This window comes from Physeter macrocephalus, chromosome 14, assembly GCF_002837175.3.
Source record: "Physeter macrocephalus isolate SW-GA chromosome 14, ASM283717v5, whole genome shotgun sequence".
NCBI lineage: Eukaryota > Metazoa > Chordata > Mammalia > Artiodactyla > Physeteridae > Physeter > Physeter macrocephalus.
In genome coordinates this window covers 58428278-58445763 of record NC_041227.1, presented here as the reverse complement: position 1 = coordinate 58445763, position 17486 = coordinate 58428278, and the positions used below count along the sequence as shown (strand labels likewise).

The following is a 17486-nucleotide window of genomic DNA, read 5'->3' as shown; positions in this document are numbered from 1 at the left end:
CACCCTGTAGGTTTAAGGTGTACAGACAGCGTAATGATTTGTGCACCAGGCACTAACATACTATTTATAGGTCAATTATACTTCAAAAAACAAGCAAACAAACTCATAGAAAAAGAGATCAGATTTGTGGTTACTAGAGGTGTGGGGTATGGGGGAAGGCAATCAAGAGGTACAAACTTCCAGTTATAAGATAACTAAGCACTAGGGCAGTAATGTACAACATGATTAATATAATGAACACCGCTGTGTGTTAGGTATGAAAGTTGTTAAGAGAGTAAATCCTAAGAGTTTTCATCACAAGGAAAATAATTCTTTTTCTTTTATTTTGTATCTATATGAGATGATGGATGTTCACTTATTGTGATGATCATTTCGTAACATATGCAAGTCAAACTTCACCATCATTTTAAGTTATTTTTTAATTTCTTAGAATAAAGATAACACTCATTAAAGATAATTTAGAAATTTCAGAAACATAAAAGAAGCAGGAGACAAAAACATCAACCATAATTCTATGGCTTAAAGCCAGTCACTCTTAACCAGTGTATTCAGTTGTGTATCTTCAACTATGGGGATTCCTCACCCTTCTGTCTGATAGAACTGCACTGTGGCAGTAGACAGTCAAGCTCTTCTGCCCTTTGCTCTGAATTAATAAAGTGTCTCAGTGAGTAGTCAGTGTCTTTCTGATACACAGGTGTGCAAAGCCCTATGCTTGAGTCTGATAAAAATCCCAGTATATGTGACTAAATATTCTTTAATTGCCTTGTTCCTGAAGTCTGTTCTTTAAGTTTTTCTGGAAGATCAACTCTGAGATATAAATAGGTATGTTTATTTTGCATACACATTATGTTAATCAATTTTATGAACTCTGTTTTTAAAATACAACTTGGAACGGAGAGGAAGTCATCTGTTCTCTGATGGACTACACTTTTTTCTTGCAGTGCAGAAACAATGTCCATTCTTCAGGATGCTCCCGCCTGTTGTCTGCCTCTTTTTAAATTTACAGATATCTATGAAAAAAAGTAAGTGAGGGTTATTTTTTTCATTGATCCAGCCAGTACTGATGGGTGACTTCCATGCGTAAAACTGGTAGCAACTCTTAAGGAACTAGCAGAGGAAATAAGACCAAAGACAGTGGTGTTCAGATTGAAATTCCAGTTTTAACACACATTTGAGGAACGTCTTTCATTTTTAGCAAATCTAGACCTCAGTCCCCAAAGCTGTACTTTCATCTTTTCCACCTGGCTGATGAGTTTTGTTATTCATTGTGTGAACATTTTCGAGCACCTTCTAGACTGTAAGCTCCAGAACAGCAGGCACTGGGTGTGACCTAGCACCATGTCTTCAATGCCCAGTGCTCAGTAGACGCCCAGCAAGTACTAGTGGAATGAAAGGCTCTGTGGAGGGTGCAGAGCTGGGAAGACAGCCCTTGTCTTTGGGGCTGTTATGTCTGGAAGGGAAAAGACACTCGCCATATATTGTATAGAACAAAGAAAACTGTCATTACAAAGGAGGAGTGGAGTAGGAAGGAGAAAAGGCCTTGAGGTTACAGAGGGTGGAAGGAACCAGGAGCTTGGCCATTATCCGTGGATAGTGGGAGCCACTGAAGTATCGGAGGAAGGAGGGGAGGGGAGAGGTGTGGTGGTGTCTGAGCTGGAGTGAATGGGGGAGGGAGGGAGACAAGGGGGAGCGTGTGCACCAGTCCCAACTCTGAGCAGACGCTGTCGGAACGGAGGGAACTAGACACCACAGAAGTTTCAAATGTCAGTGAGATTGGATTTAGTAACTAGTTTTATGTAGCAGGCAAGGTAAAAAGTAGAGGTTGGTTTGATTCTGAGTTTTTTGCCCCAGGTGACTGGGAGGAAGTTTGTATGGTTAAACTGGAAATATGGAAGAAATAAAGAAAGCTTGTTTAGGAGTTACAGTGCGTTTTTTTTTTAAATTCATTTATTTAATTTTGGCTGTGTTGGGTCTTCGTTGCTGTGCGAGGGCTTTCTCTAGTTGCAGTGAGTGGGGCTACTCTTCATTGCAGTGCACAGGCTTCTCATTGAGGTGACTGCTCTTGTTGCAGAGCATGGGCTCTACGTGCGTGGGCTTCAGTAGTTGTGGCATGCGGGCTCTAGAGCGCAGGGCTTAGTAGCTGTGGCGCACGGGCTTAGTAGCTCCACGGCATGTGGGATCCTCCCGGGCCGGGGCTCGAACCCATGTCCCCTGCCTTGGCAGGCGGATTCTTAACCACTGTGCCACCAGGGATGTCTAGGAGTTACAGTGAGGTTTTGATCTTAGCTTTGGGCATATGAGTTTTAGGGGGCTATTGGAATATCTGGGCAGAGAGTTCAGGTGGTCTTCTGCACATTTGGAGTCCCTCAGGAAAGAAGTCAGCTCTGAAGATATGGCAGTTATTTGCCTAAAGATGATCTTGAAAGACCTAGGAGCAGGTGAACTTAGAGGAGAGGGAGGAGAACTAGAGAAAGGGCAGAACTGGGTGGAATGCAACCAGGGACAGGAAGCCGGTGAGAACCCAGAGGCCAGAGTGTTATCAGGAGGGTGGGGATGGCCTGAGAACATGGTGTGAGGTTTAGGGTGGAGGAGGAGGAGGAGGCCACTGGTGACTTGAGAGTCAACTCTGAAGAGTCCTGTGGAGAAAATCCTGGAGGGAAGGGGATGGCAGACTGGGTGGTGAAACAGCAGAGGCAACTCCTGAGAGACCAGCTGTTTCCATTATAGGGAGGACGCGAGAGCTCCAGACTGAGTGAAAGCACAGAGAAGACTGGAGTAGGTGGAGTAGGGCAGTGTAGGGGGTGGGGGCCGGGATTTGAGACTGGTGTTGGTTATGGGGAGATCTGAGTGTGTAGGCAGGGCACTGGGAAGAGACCATTGGAGCAGCTAACATTTAATGAGCACTTACTCTGTGTTAAGCTGTCTCCATACATGCCATATTTAATTCTCACGTCAGCCCTGTGAGGTAGGGATTGTCAGCCCATTTTACAGATGGGAAAACTGAGGCCTAGATTGGTTATATAGCTTGACTAAGGTCACATAGGTTGAGTCAGGATTTGAACTCAAATCTATCTTCAGATCCTGTGCCTTTAAGCTCCAAGTATGAAAGACACAAGTCAGGGTGGTGACTGGGGAGTCCAGTTTAGTGTAGGTCAGGGGGCTGAAGCATAGGGTTAGCTGAAAAGGGGTATACCTCTTCTGAGGGAGAGGAGCAGAGATGGTGAGAAGTAGTAGAGAGGGATTTGGAAGTGAAGGGGAGGCCAAGGTGAAATGGGTCATGGCAGATAGTTTTCCATCTCAGAAAATTAGGTGAGGCATTTACAGAGACTGTGTGGGGTCGGAGGCTAGGTACCAAATGATATATATAATCACTGTAACGGGCAACGGGCCAGGGATGACTGGAAGGAGTGCCAAGCATCACTGGTTTGATGGTGAATAAATTTATAGTAGAATTATCCTAGTTTTACTTTTCAAAGAGACAGGGGAACCATTCTTGGTTATAGAGCTTTATCTAAACAGGTCAGGAATTTCTCTACAAAGAAAAACGTTCTCTTTAAGTCAGCATCTCTCTCTTTCCTTGCTTTTAGGTTTGGACACAGGTTGAATGTGTCAGATTTGTATAAACTAACAGACACAGTCGCAATCCGTGAACAAGGAAATGGCAGACTGGTGTGTCTCTTACCCAGCAGTCAGGCCCGCCAGAGCCCCTTGGGGTCTTCCCAGTCACATGACGGCTCCTCAACAAACTGCAGCCCAATTATATTTGAAGAGTTAGAATATCACGAGCCTGTCTGCAGGCAGCACTGTCCCAATAAGGATTTCAGGTAGATTGCCCATTTCCCTTGAGAAGTAATCTTTTTGTAAAAGGTTGTGGAGCATCTGTTAGAATTACCTTGGGAACGTCTTAGACCACTGAGAAATGTCAACTATCTGTTTTGTTCTCTTTTCGGCAGTGAACATGAATTTGATCCAGACTCTTACAAGATTCCTTTTGTGATTCTCTCGCTGAAGACGTTCGCACCCCAGGTTCATAGTCTTCTGCAGACACACGAGGGCACCGTGCCTTTATTAAGGTGACCGTGTCAAAGCCATTGTGATGCCTTAGTCCTCCTCTTTATAGAAAGTCCGCCACCTGCCTGCACCTCTCCCCAAGCACGCACTGTACCAGGCTTCAGCCTAACGTTTTTAGCTACCACTTGTAGTCGAAGTGTATCTGAAATGGGATCCATTCACTCGATATTTCAACAAGAAATTGTGTTTGTGCTGAATTTTAGAAACATCAGCATGAATAGGGCAGATTCTTCTCCACAGAGAAAAGATTATTGGAAGTGCTGTGCACAGGTACTACGAGGGAGTGCACGGCCTCAAATAATTGTAGATTTCAACGTTTGTAGGAGAAAAGTATTCAGAAGTCCTTTCAGCCACACCATGGGCCACGTGGTAGGCTTAACAGAGGGGCCAACACAGAACCAAGTTGCCTTAAAGCCACCGAACCGATATGTTGGAGGAGATTGAACTTGCAATCCTGTTGCCTTATTTTTAACCCCCTCTGCTAGAAAATTGCCCAGGAATTTTTGGTACCATCAGAATGCATCAGAGAGAGAAATGCCACAGTGATTGCCTCTCTAGGACCTTAATTTAACTTTCAAACCCAGATCATGGGCATCTTAACAGAAATTATTAATGAATGTGTTAAAATAAAGGCAGGCGTCTGTTTGGCAAGTGCTTTGCTTTTCCATTATTTTAATTAACCTGTTTTTCCCCCCACTTCAGTTTTCCAGATTGTTATGCCTCAGAGTTTGGTGAACTAGAAGTAGTGCAGGAAAACCGAGGGGGGGGTGTTCCCTTGGAACACCTCATCACCTGCGTGCCAGGTGTGAACATCGCCACCGCACAGAATGGCATCAAAGTAGTTAAGTGGATTCACAACAAGCCCCCGCCTCCAAACACAGGTAGGTTTCACGTATTTGGTCCAGGCTGTTAGCTTTTCTCTTAAATAGCAGCACTGTTGGCCTGTCATAAAGCACCCTGGGTGTCTCCTTTGATCTTTTAAAAACTCAAAAGTGCCAAAGGTTTGGCAGAGCTAGACTTTTGGAAAGTACCAGCATAAATTATTAAAAAATTTAAAATCCAAATTCCACAGTTACAAGTCTCTCTAGTTATCTAATTTTGTAAAGCTTTTTTGGCTTGCCCTTTAAAAATAGTTTCAGCTATTTGAAGGAAATATCTCTGAGTATTTACTTTGGAGATTTATTTTGAGCAACTTTTGTGACTTTGATCAATGTGAAAATAGGTTTAACTCTAGATGTAAGGGACTGGGATATTTGAACCGAGATTTGGATGAGTTTCTGAGCTCTGGGACCCCCTGAGTTGCAGGTGTCTAATCCTGCTACCTGTGCACAGCACTGAATTGTTGCCTTCATATCGACTCTCCCTTCTCTTTGGCCCCCAACACTTCCTCCTTTTCTCCTCATCCTCTTCTCCTCCCACCTCCCCCTGCCCTGAGGAAGAAAGGTAAGGATAACAAGGGAGCTCTGTTTGTACCGAAGCTTCTTCCTACCTTTCCCCTCAGGCCTACACCCTCCCCATCCTGTGTTGTTAGGCTGCTCCCTCCTTTCTCTTGTGTGATTAGCCCACTATCCCCTTATAAAGGTTTCCATCTGATTATTTACACTTTTATAAATAAAATAATTAAAACTTCTTAATTAGGTGAACATTCAAGATAATTGCAAAAACCTGTTTCTTAGTTTTATCTCATGCTAGTTTTACATCACTGCTTTCCATAGTTTCCTAGACAACATTTGCAGCCCCTCTCTGGGTTAATTAGGCCCTTCTGGGCTACCTGCGTGATGACCATTTATAACTTTGTTTCTGTGGGAAAGAATGTTAGTGACCAAGTTACAAATGGATCTTTGACAAACAACCAGTTTACAAGCTGGAAACTACCTGTGTATCTGCACTTCCCTTTTAAGTTCACACTATGGTGAACCATGCTTTGCTTTGGCAACTTGGCTTTGAGAAGTAGTGGGGAAGCATTTGCCAGCCTGTAAAGCAGTTGGGCTAGCCTGTTGGTTATAGAGGACCTGGGTTTAGCAACTGAGAAGTAAAGCGGCTGTTTGGTCTTGTGTGCTTGCTCATTATTGAGTTCAAGCAAGGGAATGCAAGGTTAGTTACTTTTCTTTCATTGGCTGCAGTCATGCTTTATCTTTTGTGCCTGTTCTTTTTTCTCCCCGCATATTTAGATCCTTGGCTTCTGCGTTCTAAAAGTCCTGTGGGTAACCCCCAGCTGATCCAGTTCAGTAGAGAAGTGATCGATTTACTGAAGAGCCAGACATCCTGTGTCATACCAATTAGTAATTTCATCCCATCTTACCACCATCATTTTGCAAAGCAATGCCGGGTATCAGACTATGGATATTCCAAGCTGATCGAATTGTTAGAAGCAGTGCCTCATGTGTTGCAGGTAATGAGTGCTAAGAGTTTATTTGTTAAACAGTGGAAATGTTCCTCCGTGGCTTTGGCTATCTCCACCAAAGAAACAGGGTAGCTGGTAACTTAATCCCTAAGAAGTCAGCTCAGAGCAAACATCCTGTAAAAACTTCCTTTATACACGTGTTATACACGATGTGGCTTCTCAGTTTTTCAGAAAGCTGTGAGTTTCCAACTTAAAGGAACTCCTAATTGCACCGAGGAGTACTTTCTTTCTCATCTCTATAGACTGCCCTCCTTCCTCTTAGCAGAGTCCTCTCCAGAATTGTTCCCTGTTACACAGGAGCTGCTGTAATGCGGGCTTACCTTTCTTACGAAGGAGTTCAAGACCAGTTACTGGGCTGGAGCCTGACAGTGCTTCCTAAGGAGTCTTTGCCTATTAACTTAAGGTGTTATAATAGCTTCCCACTTGTAAAAATGGCCTGCAAAACTTGAGCTGTCTTTTAGAGACAAAATTAGTTGCCCAGGCTGATAACATGCTTTTTATTTCTGTATTCATGACTATTTAGGAAAGAGTGTGCAAGGAAAAAAAGGGTCCCAGGCACGTGAGCAGTTGTTCATTCTGACACCTACATTTTGTTGGTCTGTGTGTTTCAAAGTGCAGATATCATACATAAAAGGATTTGTTCTCTGAGAGTGGTAACGAGGTGGGGAGGGGCGCCATCAAAAAGAAAGTCAGGATCTGCCAGGGTCTCAGTATAAATAACCAAAGTGTTTGGTTTGCAGATTCTTGGAATGGGCTCCAAACGCTTGCTGACCCTTACCCACAGGGCCCAGGTGAAGCGCTTTACTCAGGATTTACTAAAACTTCTCAAATCCCAAGCCAGCAAACAAGTCATTGTCAGAGAATTCACGCAGGCTTATCATTGGTGAGTTGATGAGGAGGGAAAAAAATGAAAGCAATTTTTTTTTTTTTAGTTTCTGCTTTATAACAAAGTGAATCAGCTATACATATACATATTAAAAATGAAAGTAAATATTTTAAAACACTTGTTCTCCCAAATTTAAAATAATTATCTAACTTCTCCATTTAGCATTCTTTTGGTAAACTTATAAATTATTTTGGCAAGTGCTACTTCTCATTCTTCATCCATTTCCATGGTTAAAACCTAGGTGTTTCTCAAAGGACTGGGATGTCACCGAATATGGTGTTTGTGAGTTGATTGATATCGTATCAGAGATTCCAGACACAACCATCTGCTTGTCCCAACAAGATAATGAAATGGTGATTTGTATCCCCAAAAGAGGTATGTGACTTAAATTTGCTGGAAGAAAGTTGTCTGTCTCAGTGGTCATTTTAACATGGAATCATACAAGGGATGCACTTTCCCCCTCCTTCTCTGTGATTCCTGAAGATTCCATGGAAAGTGCAGTGTGAAAACTGCTCTGCCAGGCAGTGGATCCTGGCGTCCTCAGAGTGGGGAAGCCACTTGTCAAGAAGAAAACCAGACTATTTTTTCAGAATTCACTCTAAGGGGAAAAAAGGGCATAACCAGTGCTTTCTGAAAATGCCTCCTTCAGCCTGTCTCTGGCTGTTTATGCTGTAATTATCCACTTGAGTCAGTTACCGTGACTGTTGCTTGTCTCTTCTTTTTAACTCTGAGATAACACACTTGAGAAGGAAAGAAGACTCAAATGGATGTTTCATCTTCCACGTTTTAGTAGTTCTAGTTGAGGTCTGGGGTGGGAACTAGGATAGAAAAATTAAATCTACACACAGTCGTGTTCTCCCGCTCTTATCAGTCAGTGGGTCTTAAAACTGTGCTCTTGCAGAACACTGATGTCCATGAAATCATAGTATTCCAAAGCTAAAATGACTAATGCCAGTCTTTTCGTAATTCTAATTTAAAATTTAATAGAAACAGAAATCTAAATTTAAACTTTTCTCTCCTGTGTTTTTGTTAAACTTTTGGTGCCTGATACTCTTTGCTGCTAGCAATTTTAACTGAAGATCAGATGCATAAACAAAGCATGTTAATATTCAGAAGTGTGGTTTAGTAAAATAATTTCTAGATTACTTTTTCAGGTACAGAGACATGTATGTGTGTCATGTTCATATATGTGGAGTGGGTGTGGGGAGGTGGAGGGGCTAGAGAAATTATTCTAGTTTGTAAGCTGAAATTACATAGGTGTGTATGTGTGCATATGTGTATCATGACTTTCTGGTGTTCTGCCCTTGATTGAATTTGAAAACCATCTGGAAAGAGAAGAGTGTTTGTTTTAGGTTGTGTGTGTTTGGAAGGCAGAGATGGTATCTCTTGTAACCAGTGCATAGGACTGACTACATTAATAATGTTAAGCACAAATGGATAGAAGAAGATTGCGGTTTATGGGTTTTTTTTGTTCTTTGTTTGTTTTTTTAAAGAACGTACCCAGGATGAAATAGAAAGGACAAAACAGTTCTCCAAGGATGTTGTGGATTTGCTGCGACACCAACCCCATTTCCGGATGCCCTTTAATAAATTTATCCCCTCTTACCATCACCACTTTGGCCGGCAGTGCAAACTCGCATACTATGGGTTTACCAAACTACTCGAACTTTTTGAAGCCATACCTGATATTTTACAAGTAAGTGAAGAAATTCTAATTATATTTTTCAGAACAATATAAGGGGGAATTAAAAAATTCTTTTTCAGACCTGTTTGCCTGGGAAGTAGCAGTTATGAAATAGGATGAAAATTTGAAATACTTCAGTCAGAGAAGCTGTGTTGTTGGCTTCTTAGTATTTTTAGGTAAATGTGGTTTTTCCTTTAATAAAGAAATCATTCTTCAGGTTAGTTTTAGGTTATCTATTGAGAAAAGGATTACATAGCTTGTTTCATAAACTGAATCTTCTCTTATGAGCCCCATATTTTTCAGATCTCTTCTGTTGGAGGTGGGGATGAGTGCACGAGGTGATGCAAATGCTTGGCTGTTAAGTCATCGCTAAGTTAAACCAGATTTCTGTTGTTGACTTTTATTACTATTACCATCTTTGACCCCTGCAGTGCTTAAAAATTTTTTGTGTGTGTGGTAAAATACGTACCTGCCTGTTTTTAAGTGTACAGTCCAGCAGTGTTAAATGTGTTCATATTGTTGGGCAGCTAATTTCCAGAACGTCTTAATCTTGCAAAACTGAAACTTGACATCCATTAAAGAACACTGAAGTGCTTCTTAGTTCCTAATTGTATACATTTTCATGCCATTTAATCCCATGAACAGTGATAACTGGTTCTCCCTTTGCTCCTCCTGTGTGTTTTCCAAGGTATTGGAATGTGGAGAAGAAAAAATCCTCACTTTGACAGAGGTCGAACGGTTCAAAGCTCTAGCTGCCCAGTTTGTTAAACTCCTTCGGTCCCAAAAAGATAACTGCCTTATGATGACAGATCTGCTTACAGAATATGCTAAGACTTTTGGTTACACATTTCGTCTCCAAGACTATGATGTCAGTTCAGTTTCGGCTCTAACACAGAAACTCTGCCATGTTGTAAAGGTAACATTTTTTTTTTTCACGGAGTAAGACTTGCGGTGGCATAATCCTCATTGGGATGTTTGCCTGTGATTTAGCATTTCTGTATTTACACCTTGCACTGCTTACTGTTGTTTCACAACTTGTTTTGTGTTGTTAATACGTTTTGGGGTAATAGGAGATGACTTGGTTTTGGCAGTTTAGATTTTTGGTCTTGCTTTTTGTGTGTCTTTTAGTGGCCTCGCCAAAATAATGTCTTTGTGAACCAAAGTCGCCAGTTTATCCCAGGGTGTTTATTCTTGGGTGTCTCAGTCTCAGTCCTGCTGACCTGAAGTTGGATCCTTGTACACAGATCTTTGTCTCCGAAGTTTTGGGGAGACTGAAATCACAGCTCTCCTTTCCGGATTCTGACTCACTTATGGAGTAGGTTTAGGAGCAGGCTGGGGCTCAGAGTTGCCTTGGTTGCTGGAGAGGCCGGATTGGAGAGGGTGACTGCCTCTTCTTCCCCAGCCTGTGCTGAACTGACCCTCACAGTCCTGGGCAGCACAGCTGGACAGTGTGCAGGCTGTGTCCACCACAGGACCAAGAAAACTCACTACAAGGAGGAAGAAGTGGAAGGAAAATGTACGAAGTGGTGGCAGCGCCAGTCACAGGTCTGGAAGGAGTCTGTTTCTGTGCTGGGCAGTTAGAGGAGGAGGACCCTTCGTGGGAGGCAGGGATGCAGAGGCCAGAGAGCAGGAAGAACACTAGGAGTGGGGAACGTCCAAGGCCAAGGAGGAGGAGCGGCCGGCAGCACCAGGTGCTACTGAGAGGGCAGGTGAGACAGGACTCAGGGACCGCGGGGCCATGCTGAGTGCAGGTACGTGGTGCTGCCGGCCGGCGCAGGATCGGCGCCAGTGTGATACGGGACCGCATCCGCACTGAGTGGGCTGAGAAACGAGGAGGCGGCGGGGGCAAGACATTGGCAGCAGGTAATGAGACAGCTGTTCGGTTTGTTTGCTTGTGAAGGAGAAGAGCAGGAGACTGCGGGTCTGAGCCAGTGAGTGCTCGCTGGCTGTTCTTTTCAGTCGGGGAGACTGGGCATGTTTGAGAGCCGCCGAGAAGACTCTCCTTGGGAGAGATGGATATACAAAGGCCAGAAAGGGTGGTGGGGTGAGGGTCCTGAGGGAGCCAGAGGAGTGGGAATTGGCATTCAGTGGAAGGAGGGATGGCTCTGACGTTAGTATTTTGACAAAAGGGAAGCGGGTAGGGCGGAGGCGGATGTAGGGGAGTTTGATGTGTGTCACCAGGAAAAGAGGGAATTACCTTCCCAGAGCTGTTCCTCTGTCAAGTACAAGGTGAGAGCAACTGCTTAGAGAGAAGGAGAGAGAGACGGGATTCCAGACTGAAGAGCTGAGAAGGTCTGAGTTGTCAGTGGTGAGCGGGAGAGGGGCCTGATCAGGGAGGCCGTAGGGGTGCTGGGAGTGTGGAGCTCCCCGGGGCTGGGTGCACGTAGGTTTCCTGTGGAGACAGTGGAGATGTGGCTGCTTGGGTACAGACTCATGGAAAGTAGAGCGTTGGGTTCAAGGTGGGATTCTGCCAGATGGGTGCAATGAAAAGACGTAGGGACAAAGGAGTGTAGATAGAGTATTGACAGGAATGTTCATGAATTAATGGCCTGTCAGTGCCAAGATGGATAAAAGAGGAAAGTGAAGGAAAGAGAGGGCTCGTGAATCGGGAGGAAGTAGGAGTCCGTGCTGGCAAAGTTGAAGAAACACAAGAATTGAGCATTCGGATCGCCTTCTTGTCTCCAACCCTGGCATCTGCTTCAGGCAGTATGTGTGGGAGGTTTGAATGAGTGATTCTGGAAGTGGGCCGTGACAGGGTCCCCAGTGTGGCCTGGGGTGGGGTCTGGAGTGGAACTGAGTAGAAGAGAATGTCATTGGAGATGAGAACTTTGAGGAACTGAAGAACTTTGAGGAACTGAAGGCCCTGGTTTGGGACAGGCCCCCTGGATGTTCATTTGCTCAGGATGATGGCAGTTGGAGGGCTTCGGTGGATTGGAAGACTAAGCTATGACTGCCGACTGTGATGAATAAGGGCCGATGACCGGGACTTTCGGGTGTGAGCGTTAAAGCAGGAAAAGATGGGAGCGGCTCCAGCTTGCTACCCTGGTTGCACATTGTGGTCTCCTGGGGGACTTTTGGGAAATACTGAGGCCTCTGTGATTCTTACAGAATGAGGCCAGGTGTGCTCTGAGCCTCAGAGCACAGTTAAGCTCGCGAGGTGACTCTAATGTGTAGCCCGGGTTGAGAATCAAGAGATGCATCTAAGTAGCATCAAGCAGGTTTTTATTTTTTCTTCTTAGTAATGGTCTGGGCGTCTAAGAAGATGACTCGGACTCCCCTGGGCTTGTATCTGTTGATTGATTAAACCCCAGGTCTGCTGAGGAAATCCGTAGTCTGAATCTTCACAGATCCGTAACCACAATGAGTGGAGTTAGGGTTGACCCACCAGCCTACTGCCCTGGCTCTGGGTGGGCGGCGGCTCCAAAGACAAACTGGTACTGGGCTGGCTCCTCAAGTGCCACCCACCCTCTGCCTCCGAGGGTCCAAAGCTCCTGAGCTTGACCCGTGGTCCTGGCTGGAAATCAGATAAAGGGGAAAACAGCCGTGATAGTGAGCAGTGGTTCGCCTGCCCAGGCCTGAGCAGTGTGTGTCCTGAAGCTCTGCCTGTTTTCACTCCCATGATGGCTCACTTCACAGACGTGGCCCCCCCTCCCCACCGCACCATGCCCAAGGCCTGCAGGTCTCAGCCACCAAATGTTTGTTTCTTCACATGCTGTTTGGTCCCCAAATGATAACCTGTGTCTCTTTCACAAGGTTTCCCTCCCAATGCACTTAATCAGTTAAACCCTTTATCTCCTTGAGAATCTGAAAAAATCGAGAAGTAGACATACAGTCAGACACAAAAATATCAGCTTTTTTTCAAGTGCTTATGGGCTATAAGAATGCGGCTTGCCCTTGGACAGAGAAGGCCTTGTGTCATCTCCCGTGTCTAGCCCCTGGGACACACACGTGGGGCAAGTCAACTGCAGAGCAGCTCTGTGGAGGGTCGCCTGCAATCTAACCACCTCCTGCTTCCGGAGAACACCAACCCTAATTCACGAGCTTGGGCCAATGGATGTCAGCTGGCTGGTCTTATCTCCTTCTCTTGGGGGAGTGGTGGTGTTGATGGAAGTTTCTGGTTATGGACCAGCAGGGAGGGAGGGAGAGAATGATTCCTGCTGCAGTTGGTCTGAAGTGTTGGTCTGGGGTCCCAAAGAAGCTACAGCAAACCCACTCACTTTACTTCAGTTTAAGAGAAAAACTGAGAGATTTTCCTCTTTTGGTCTCGTTTGCCAAAGTGAAACTAGATGAACCACGTATGACCCAGGCTGTCTCTCTTGAGTTCTGAAAAGTTTGCATTCTTGTTCTTCCCAGGTTGCTGATATGGAATCTGGCAAACAGATTCAGCTGATCAACCGCAAGTCTCTGCGTGCTCTCACTGCCCAACTGCTGGTATTGCTGATGTCTTGGGAGGGAACTGCCCATCTTTCTGTTGATGAGCTCAAGAGACACTATGAAACCACCCACAGTACTCCTCTCAACCCCTGTGAATATGGGTTCATGACTTTGACCGAACTTCTGAAGAGTCTGCCTTACTTAGTTGAGGTATGAATGGTAATGGTTCTGGAACCACCGTAATGAAAACTGTTGTATTGGGTATTTATAGATCACCAAATGGTCTAGATTAGACTGATTGGTCATTTTATAGACGAACAGAGGCGTTGGCAGGTGCAGGCACCCTGCCCAAACAAGTGACAAGCCAGGCCGAAAGCCCTGGCCTCCAGATTCTTAGACTGGGGTGCCTTTTTCCTGTACCAGGCTAGATTCTGCTGCCGTTACCTCTTTCTGAAGGAGATCGCTTATATGGTGGTCTGTCAGTCAGATGCAGGGCAGAAAGGAAGGTTGACTGGCTGGTCACCAGGTGGCCTTTCAAGAATCACAGTTCGGGGGACTTCCCTGGTAGTGCAGTGGTTAAGAATCCGCTTGCCAATGCAGGGGACATGGGTTTGATTCCTGGTCTGGGAAGATCCCACATGCCGCGGAGAATATTTAGTTACGGGACTTCCCTGGTGGTGCAGTGGTTAAGAATCCGCTTGCCAATGCAGGGGACATGGGTTTGATTCCTGGTCTGGGAAGATCCCACATGCCGCGGAGCAAATAAGCCCATGCGCCACGACTACCGAGCCTGCGCCCTAGAGCCTGCGAGCCACAACTACTGAAGCCCACGCGCCCAGAGCCCATGCTCCACAACAAGAGAAGCCACCACAATGAGAAGACCACAACGAAGAGTAGCCCTGGCTTGCCGCAATTAGAAAAAGCCCGTGCTCAGCAACGAAGACCCAGTGCAGCCGCCATAAATAAATAAATAGATAAATAAATAAATCTTAAAAAAAAAAAAAAAGAATTGCAATTCGGGAATTCCCTGGCGGTCCAGTGGTTAGGACTCCATGCTTCCACTGCAGGGGGCCCGGGTTCGATCCCTGGTCAGGGAACTAGGATCCCACAAGCTGCGTGGTGCAGTTTAAAAAAAAAAAAAGGATGATACTTCAAGATTAGAAGAATAGTAAGAGAATACTGTGTGCAATTGTGGGACAACAAATATAAAAACTTAGAGGAAATAGATAGGATCCTGGGGAAAAATGTCAAATTGACTCAATTTTTAAGAAGTTAAAAATTAGACCAATTAACACAAAAAAGACTGAAGATCATTTAAATTTTACCACTGACAAAAGGCACAAGGACCAGATGGGTTAAGAGCTGGGTTTTAACTCACCTGAAAAATAACTCCAACTTTTTAAAAACCACTTGTAGATCACTTGGGGAAAAAAAAAAAAAAAAAAAAAGATGGGAAGCACACCACTTCTTTTATGAAGCCAAAGTAACTTTAATACCAGTCCCCCAAAAGAAAATGATTCTAAATAGAATATTAACTAAATAAATCCCGCGATGTAAGAAAACAATGATTATACCATTGTTCTCATATAATCATGTGACCAATAATTAAATAATTTTAAAACTCTCTCCTTGGCCAAACAATCAATCTCCCTGAGCCACTTTCTAGACTATACTTTGTCTTTGGGCCCTGCCCTTATCCTTGATGGGCCCACATGGCCCAGTTTTAGAGAGAATCTCCTACCCTTGGTATCTGATCACCCTGGCCTACCTTCTGCAAGAATCCTGTTAGGTCAGTTTAGCAAGAATTCCCCCTACCCTGGATGTCTCTCTCCCCAGCCCCCCTTGGCTATAAATCCTCACTTTTCCTTTTATCTGTAAAGGACACCTATACTTAGGTGTCCTTTTCCCTGTTGCAATAGTCCTGAAGAAAATCTGTTTTTTCCACTTTAACTACTATCCAGCTCTGGTTTTCTTTCACAATATCAAATCCAACATTTTCTAAACTCTGTTAATTATATATTATATGAACACTAGTTCTAGGCAATATTAGTGTATGTTCCTGGACAAAAGGCTTTCCATGGCCAGCTAAGGCTGGGAAAGATCTCTTCTCTAGGAGATCTCAGTGAGGGCATGTTAGACTGAAAGGCTTATGGTAAACAGATTTGCTTACTTGAGGACAAAAGGTTTTTGTGGGGTTTTTTTCCCTTTATTGCTTTTGTTGTTGTTTTAAGAATAGTGATGTTGTTGTCCTGCATCACGGTGTTCCTTGGGGAGATGAGGTTCAGTGGCTTCGGTCCCCACTCTCTGGTGCCCCTTTGTCCACCTAGGGGTTTGCCCTCTCTCTTCACTGCCTCCTTTCGTTTGAGATCTCAGTTTACCAGTTTCCTTCCTTTCTGACACACTATTGGGTCAAACCTCTGCTGTCTTACACCTACAAATAGAAGCAGAGTTGGCTCAAGGCTATAGCCCTCTCTTGGAGGAGATCCTTGAATCAATCTCTCCTCCTCCCTGGCTTTTTGCACGTTTTCAAGTTGACTTGGCGTCTTTTCACTGTCAGAGACCCTCACTTCTAGGATGCAGGACCAGTCACTCTGGAAGTTTCTAATGCTGCTGTTTTCTCCTGGACCAGGTTTTTACTAATGGTAAGACAGAGGAGTGTGTGAAGCTCACAAGCCTGTATTTGTTTGCCAAGAACGTGCGGTCTTTGCTTCATACTTACCACTACCAGCAGCTTTTCCTTCATGAATTTTCCATGGCCTATACCAAGTATGTCGGAGAAACACTGCAACCCAAGACGTATGGCTACAGTAGTGTTGAGGAGCTCTTGGGAGCGATCCCGCAGGTGAGTGTTTTCTCAGTTTCTTGGAGGGTGTCCTCCTGGAGAGCCACAGGCTCACTCTCAGACAGAATAATGAAACTGCAGGCATTTTGAACTGATCCTTTCAAAACACACATACCGTTGGAGAAAAATGAACGATTTTAGCATCTCTCCTTCATTCTGTAAACCTTCATTAAACTCCTAGGTGCGAGGTGGGTGAGTCCCAGACCCTGCCCTCAAAAAGGTATGGGGTAATGGAGAGTCAAGACATCTGAGCAGGTGACAGTCGGTGTGGTCAGTGCTGCCGTCGGTGGGCACACTGAGGAGGGCCAGGTGCGGGGGATCCCAGAGCAGAGTCCTCACGATGTGTAGAAGTTAATTAATCACGTGACACAGAGGGGAGAGGGCAGACAGTGTGAGCAGATGCAGAGCAGCAAGAAGTAGTGTGGAGCTCCCGAGCTGAAGCCTCTCAGCGAAATAAGAGCTCAGTTACGGAGGCCAAGACTGTGGAGAGAGCGGGGAGCCTCGGGGTTGCTGTAGGCAGCGCTGTGGGGCTGCTGTCCATGGTAGAGTCGAGAGAACCAGGAGAAGAGGAGCCTGGCAAGGGGCCTGCCACTGCGGAAGCCCAGGTGAGCGCTATGCTGGGCTTGAGCCTGAGTACAGGAAGTAGGAAGGGACACGAGGGTAGGACAGCTTGGGAGCCGAGATGAGGGACTTGGTGACAGATGCACGTGGGGGGCTCTGGGAGCCAAGGGCCACTGCTGCTTCTCTCTTGGCGGAGGTGGGGGCAGCGTTATGAGGTCGGGGCCTTTGTTTTATGGTCAGGATAATGAGCTTAGCTTGAGGGGCGTGGGAGAGCCATTAATTCTTTTAAGGTGCATTTAGTATCTGGAAAAAATGGTAAGAGCTCCCACATGAGGATTGGCTTCATTTATATACCAGCACTGGTGTTTGGGAGGTGATGTTTTTAAAGAGCCATAAAGAGTAATTTTTAAGCTGAGTCTCACAACTTCTAAGACTACAGCTTTCTATAAGCGGCATGTTTCTGCCAGCCTCTGTTGCTTTAAAACAAAGCGTAGAAGATTTTTTCTTGGCGTTAATTTGGTCTTTAAGTCCGAGTATGTTTAAGTATATTACCAAACACAGTAGGTCACACTCTTCTTGAATTTTAGGGCTTATTTCCCCTCCTTTTCCACTGCTTAACCAGTAGTATGTCTTGTGTGCAGGTGGTCTGGATAAAAGGACATGG

At 45.0% G+C, this 17486-nt stretch overlaps 1 protein-coding gene across 6 annotated transcripts in view; it reads left to right on the top strand.

The window, feature by feature from the left end:
* The window catches only part of MARF1 (meiosis regulator and mRNA stability factor 1), a 43652-nt gene that overhangs the window by 17592 nt on the left and 8574 nt on the right, over positions 1 to 17486 (top strand). For 5 of the 6 annotated variants that reach the window (XM_055089967.1, XM_055089964.1, XM_007127084.3 and 2 more), the window contains exons 13-22: positions 942 to 1022; positions 3588 to 3824; positions 3954 to 4073; positions 4774 to 4952; positions 6243 to 6463; positions 7216 to 7358; positions 7603 to 7736; positions 8855 to 9057; positions 9734 to 9961; positions 13399 to 13629. In XM_055089967.1, coding sequence (XP_054945942.1) covers positions 942 to 1022; positions 3588 to 3824; positions 3954 to 4073; positions 4774 to 4952; positions 6243 to 6463; positions 7216 to 7358; positions 7603 to 7736; positions 8855 to 9057; positions 9734 to 9961; positions 13399 to 13629 — 1777 coding nt within the window. The remainder of the gene's footprint in view (positions 1 to 941; positions 1023 to 3587; positions 3825 to 3953; positions 4074 to 4773; positions 4953 to 6242; positions 6464 to 7215; positions 7359 to 7602; positions 7737 to 8854; positions 9058 to 9733; positions 9962 to 13398; positions 13630 to 17486) is intronic. The other variant, XM_055089966.1, reaches the window with a different exon arrangement.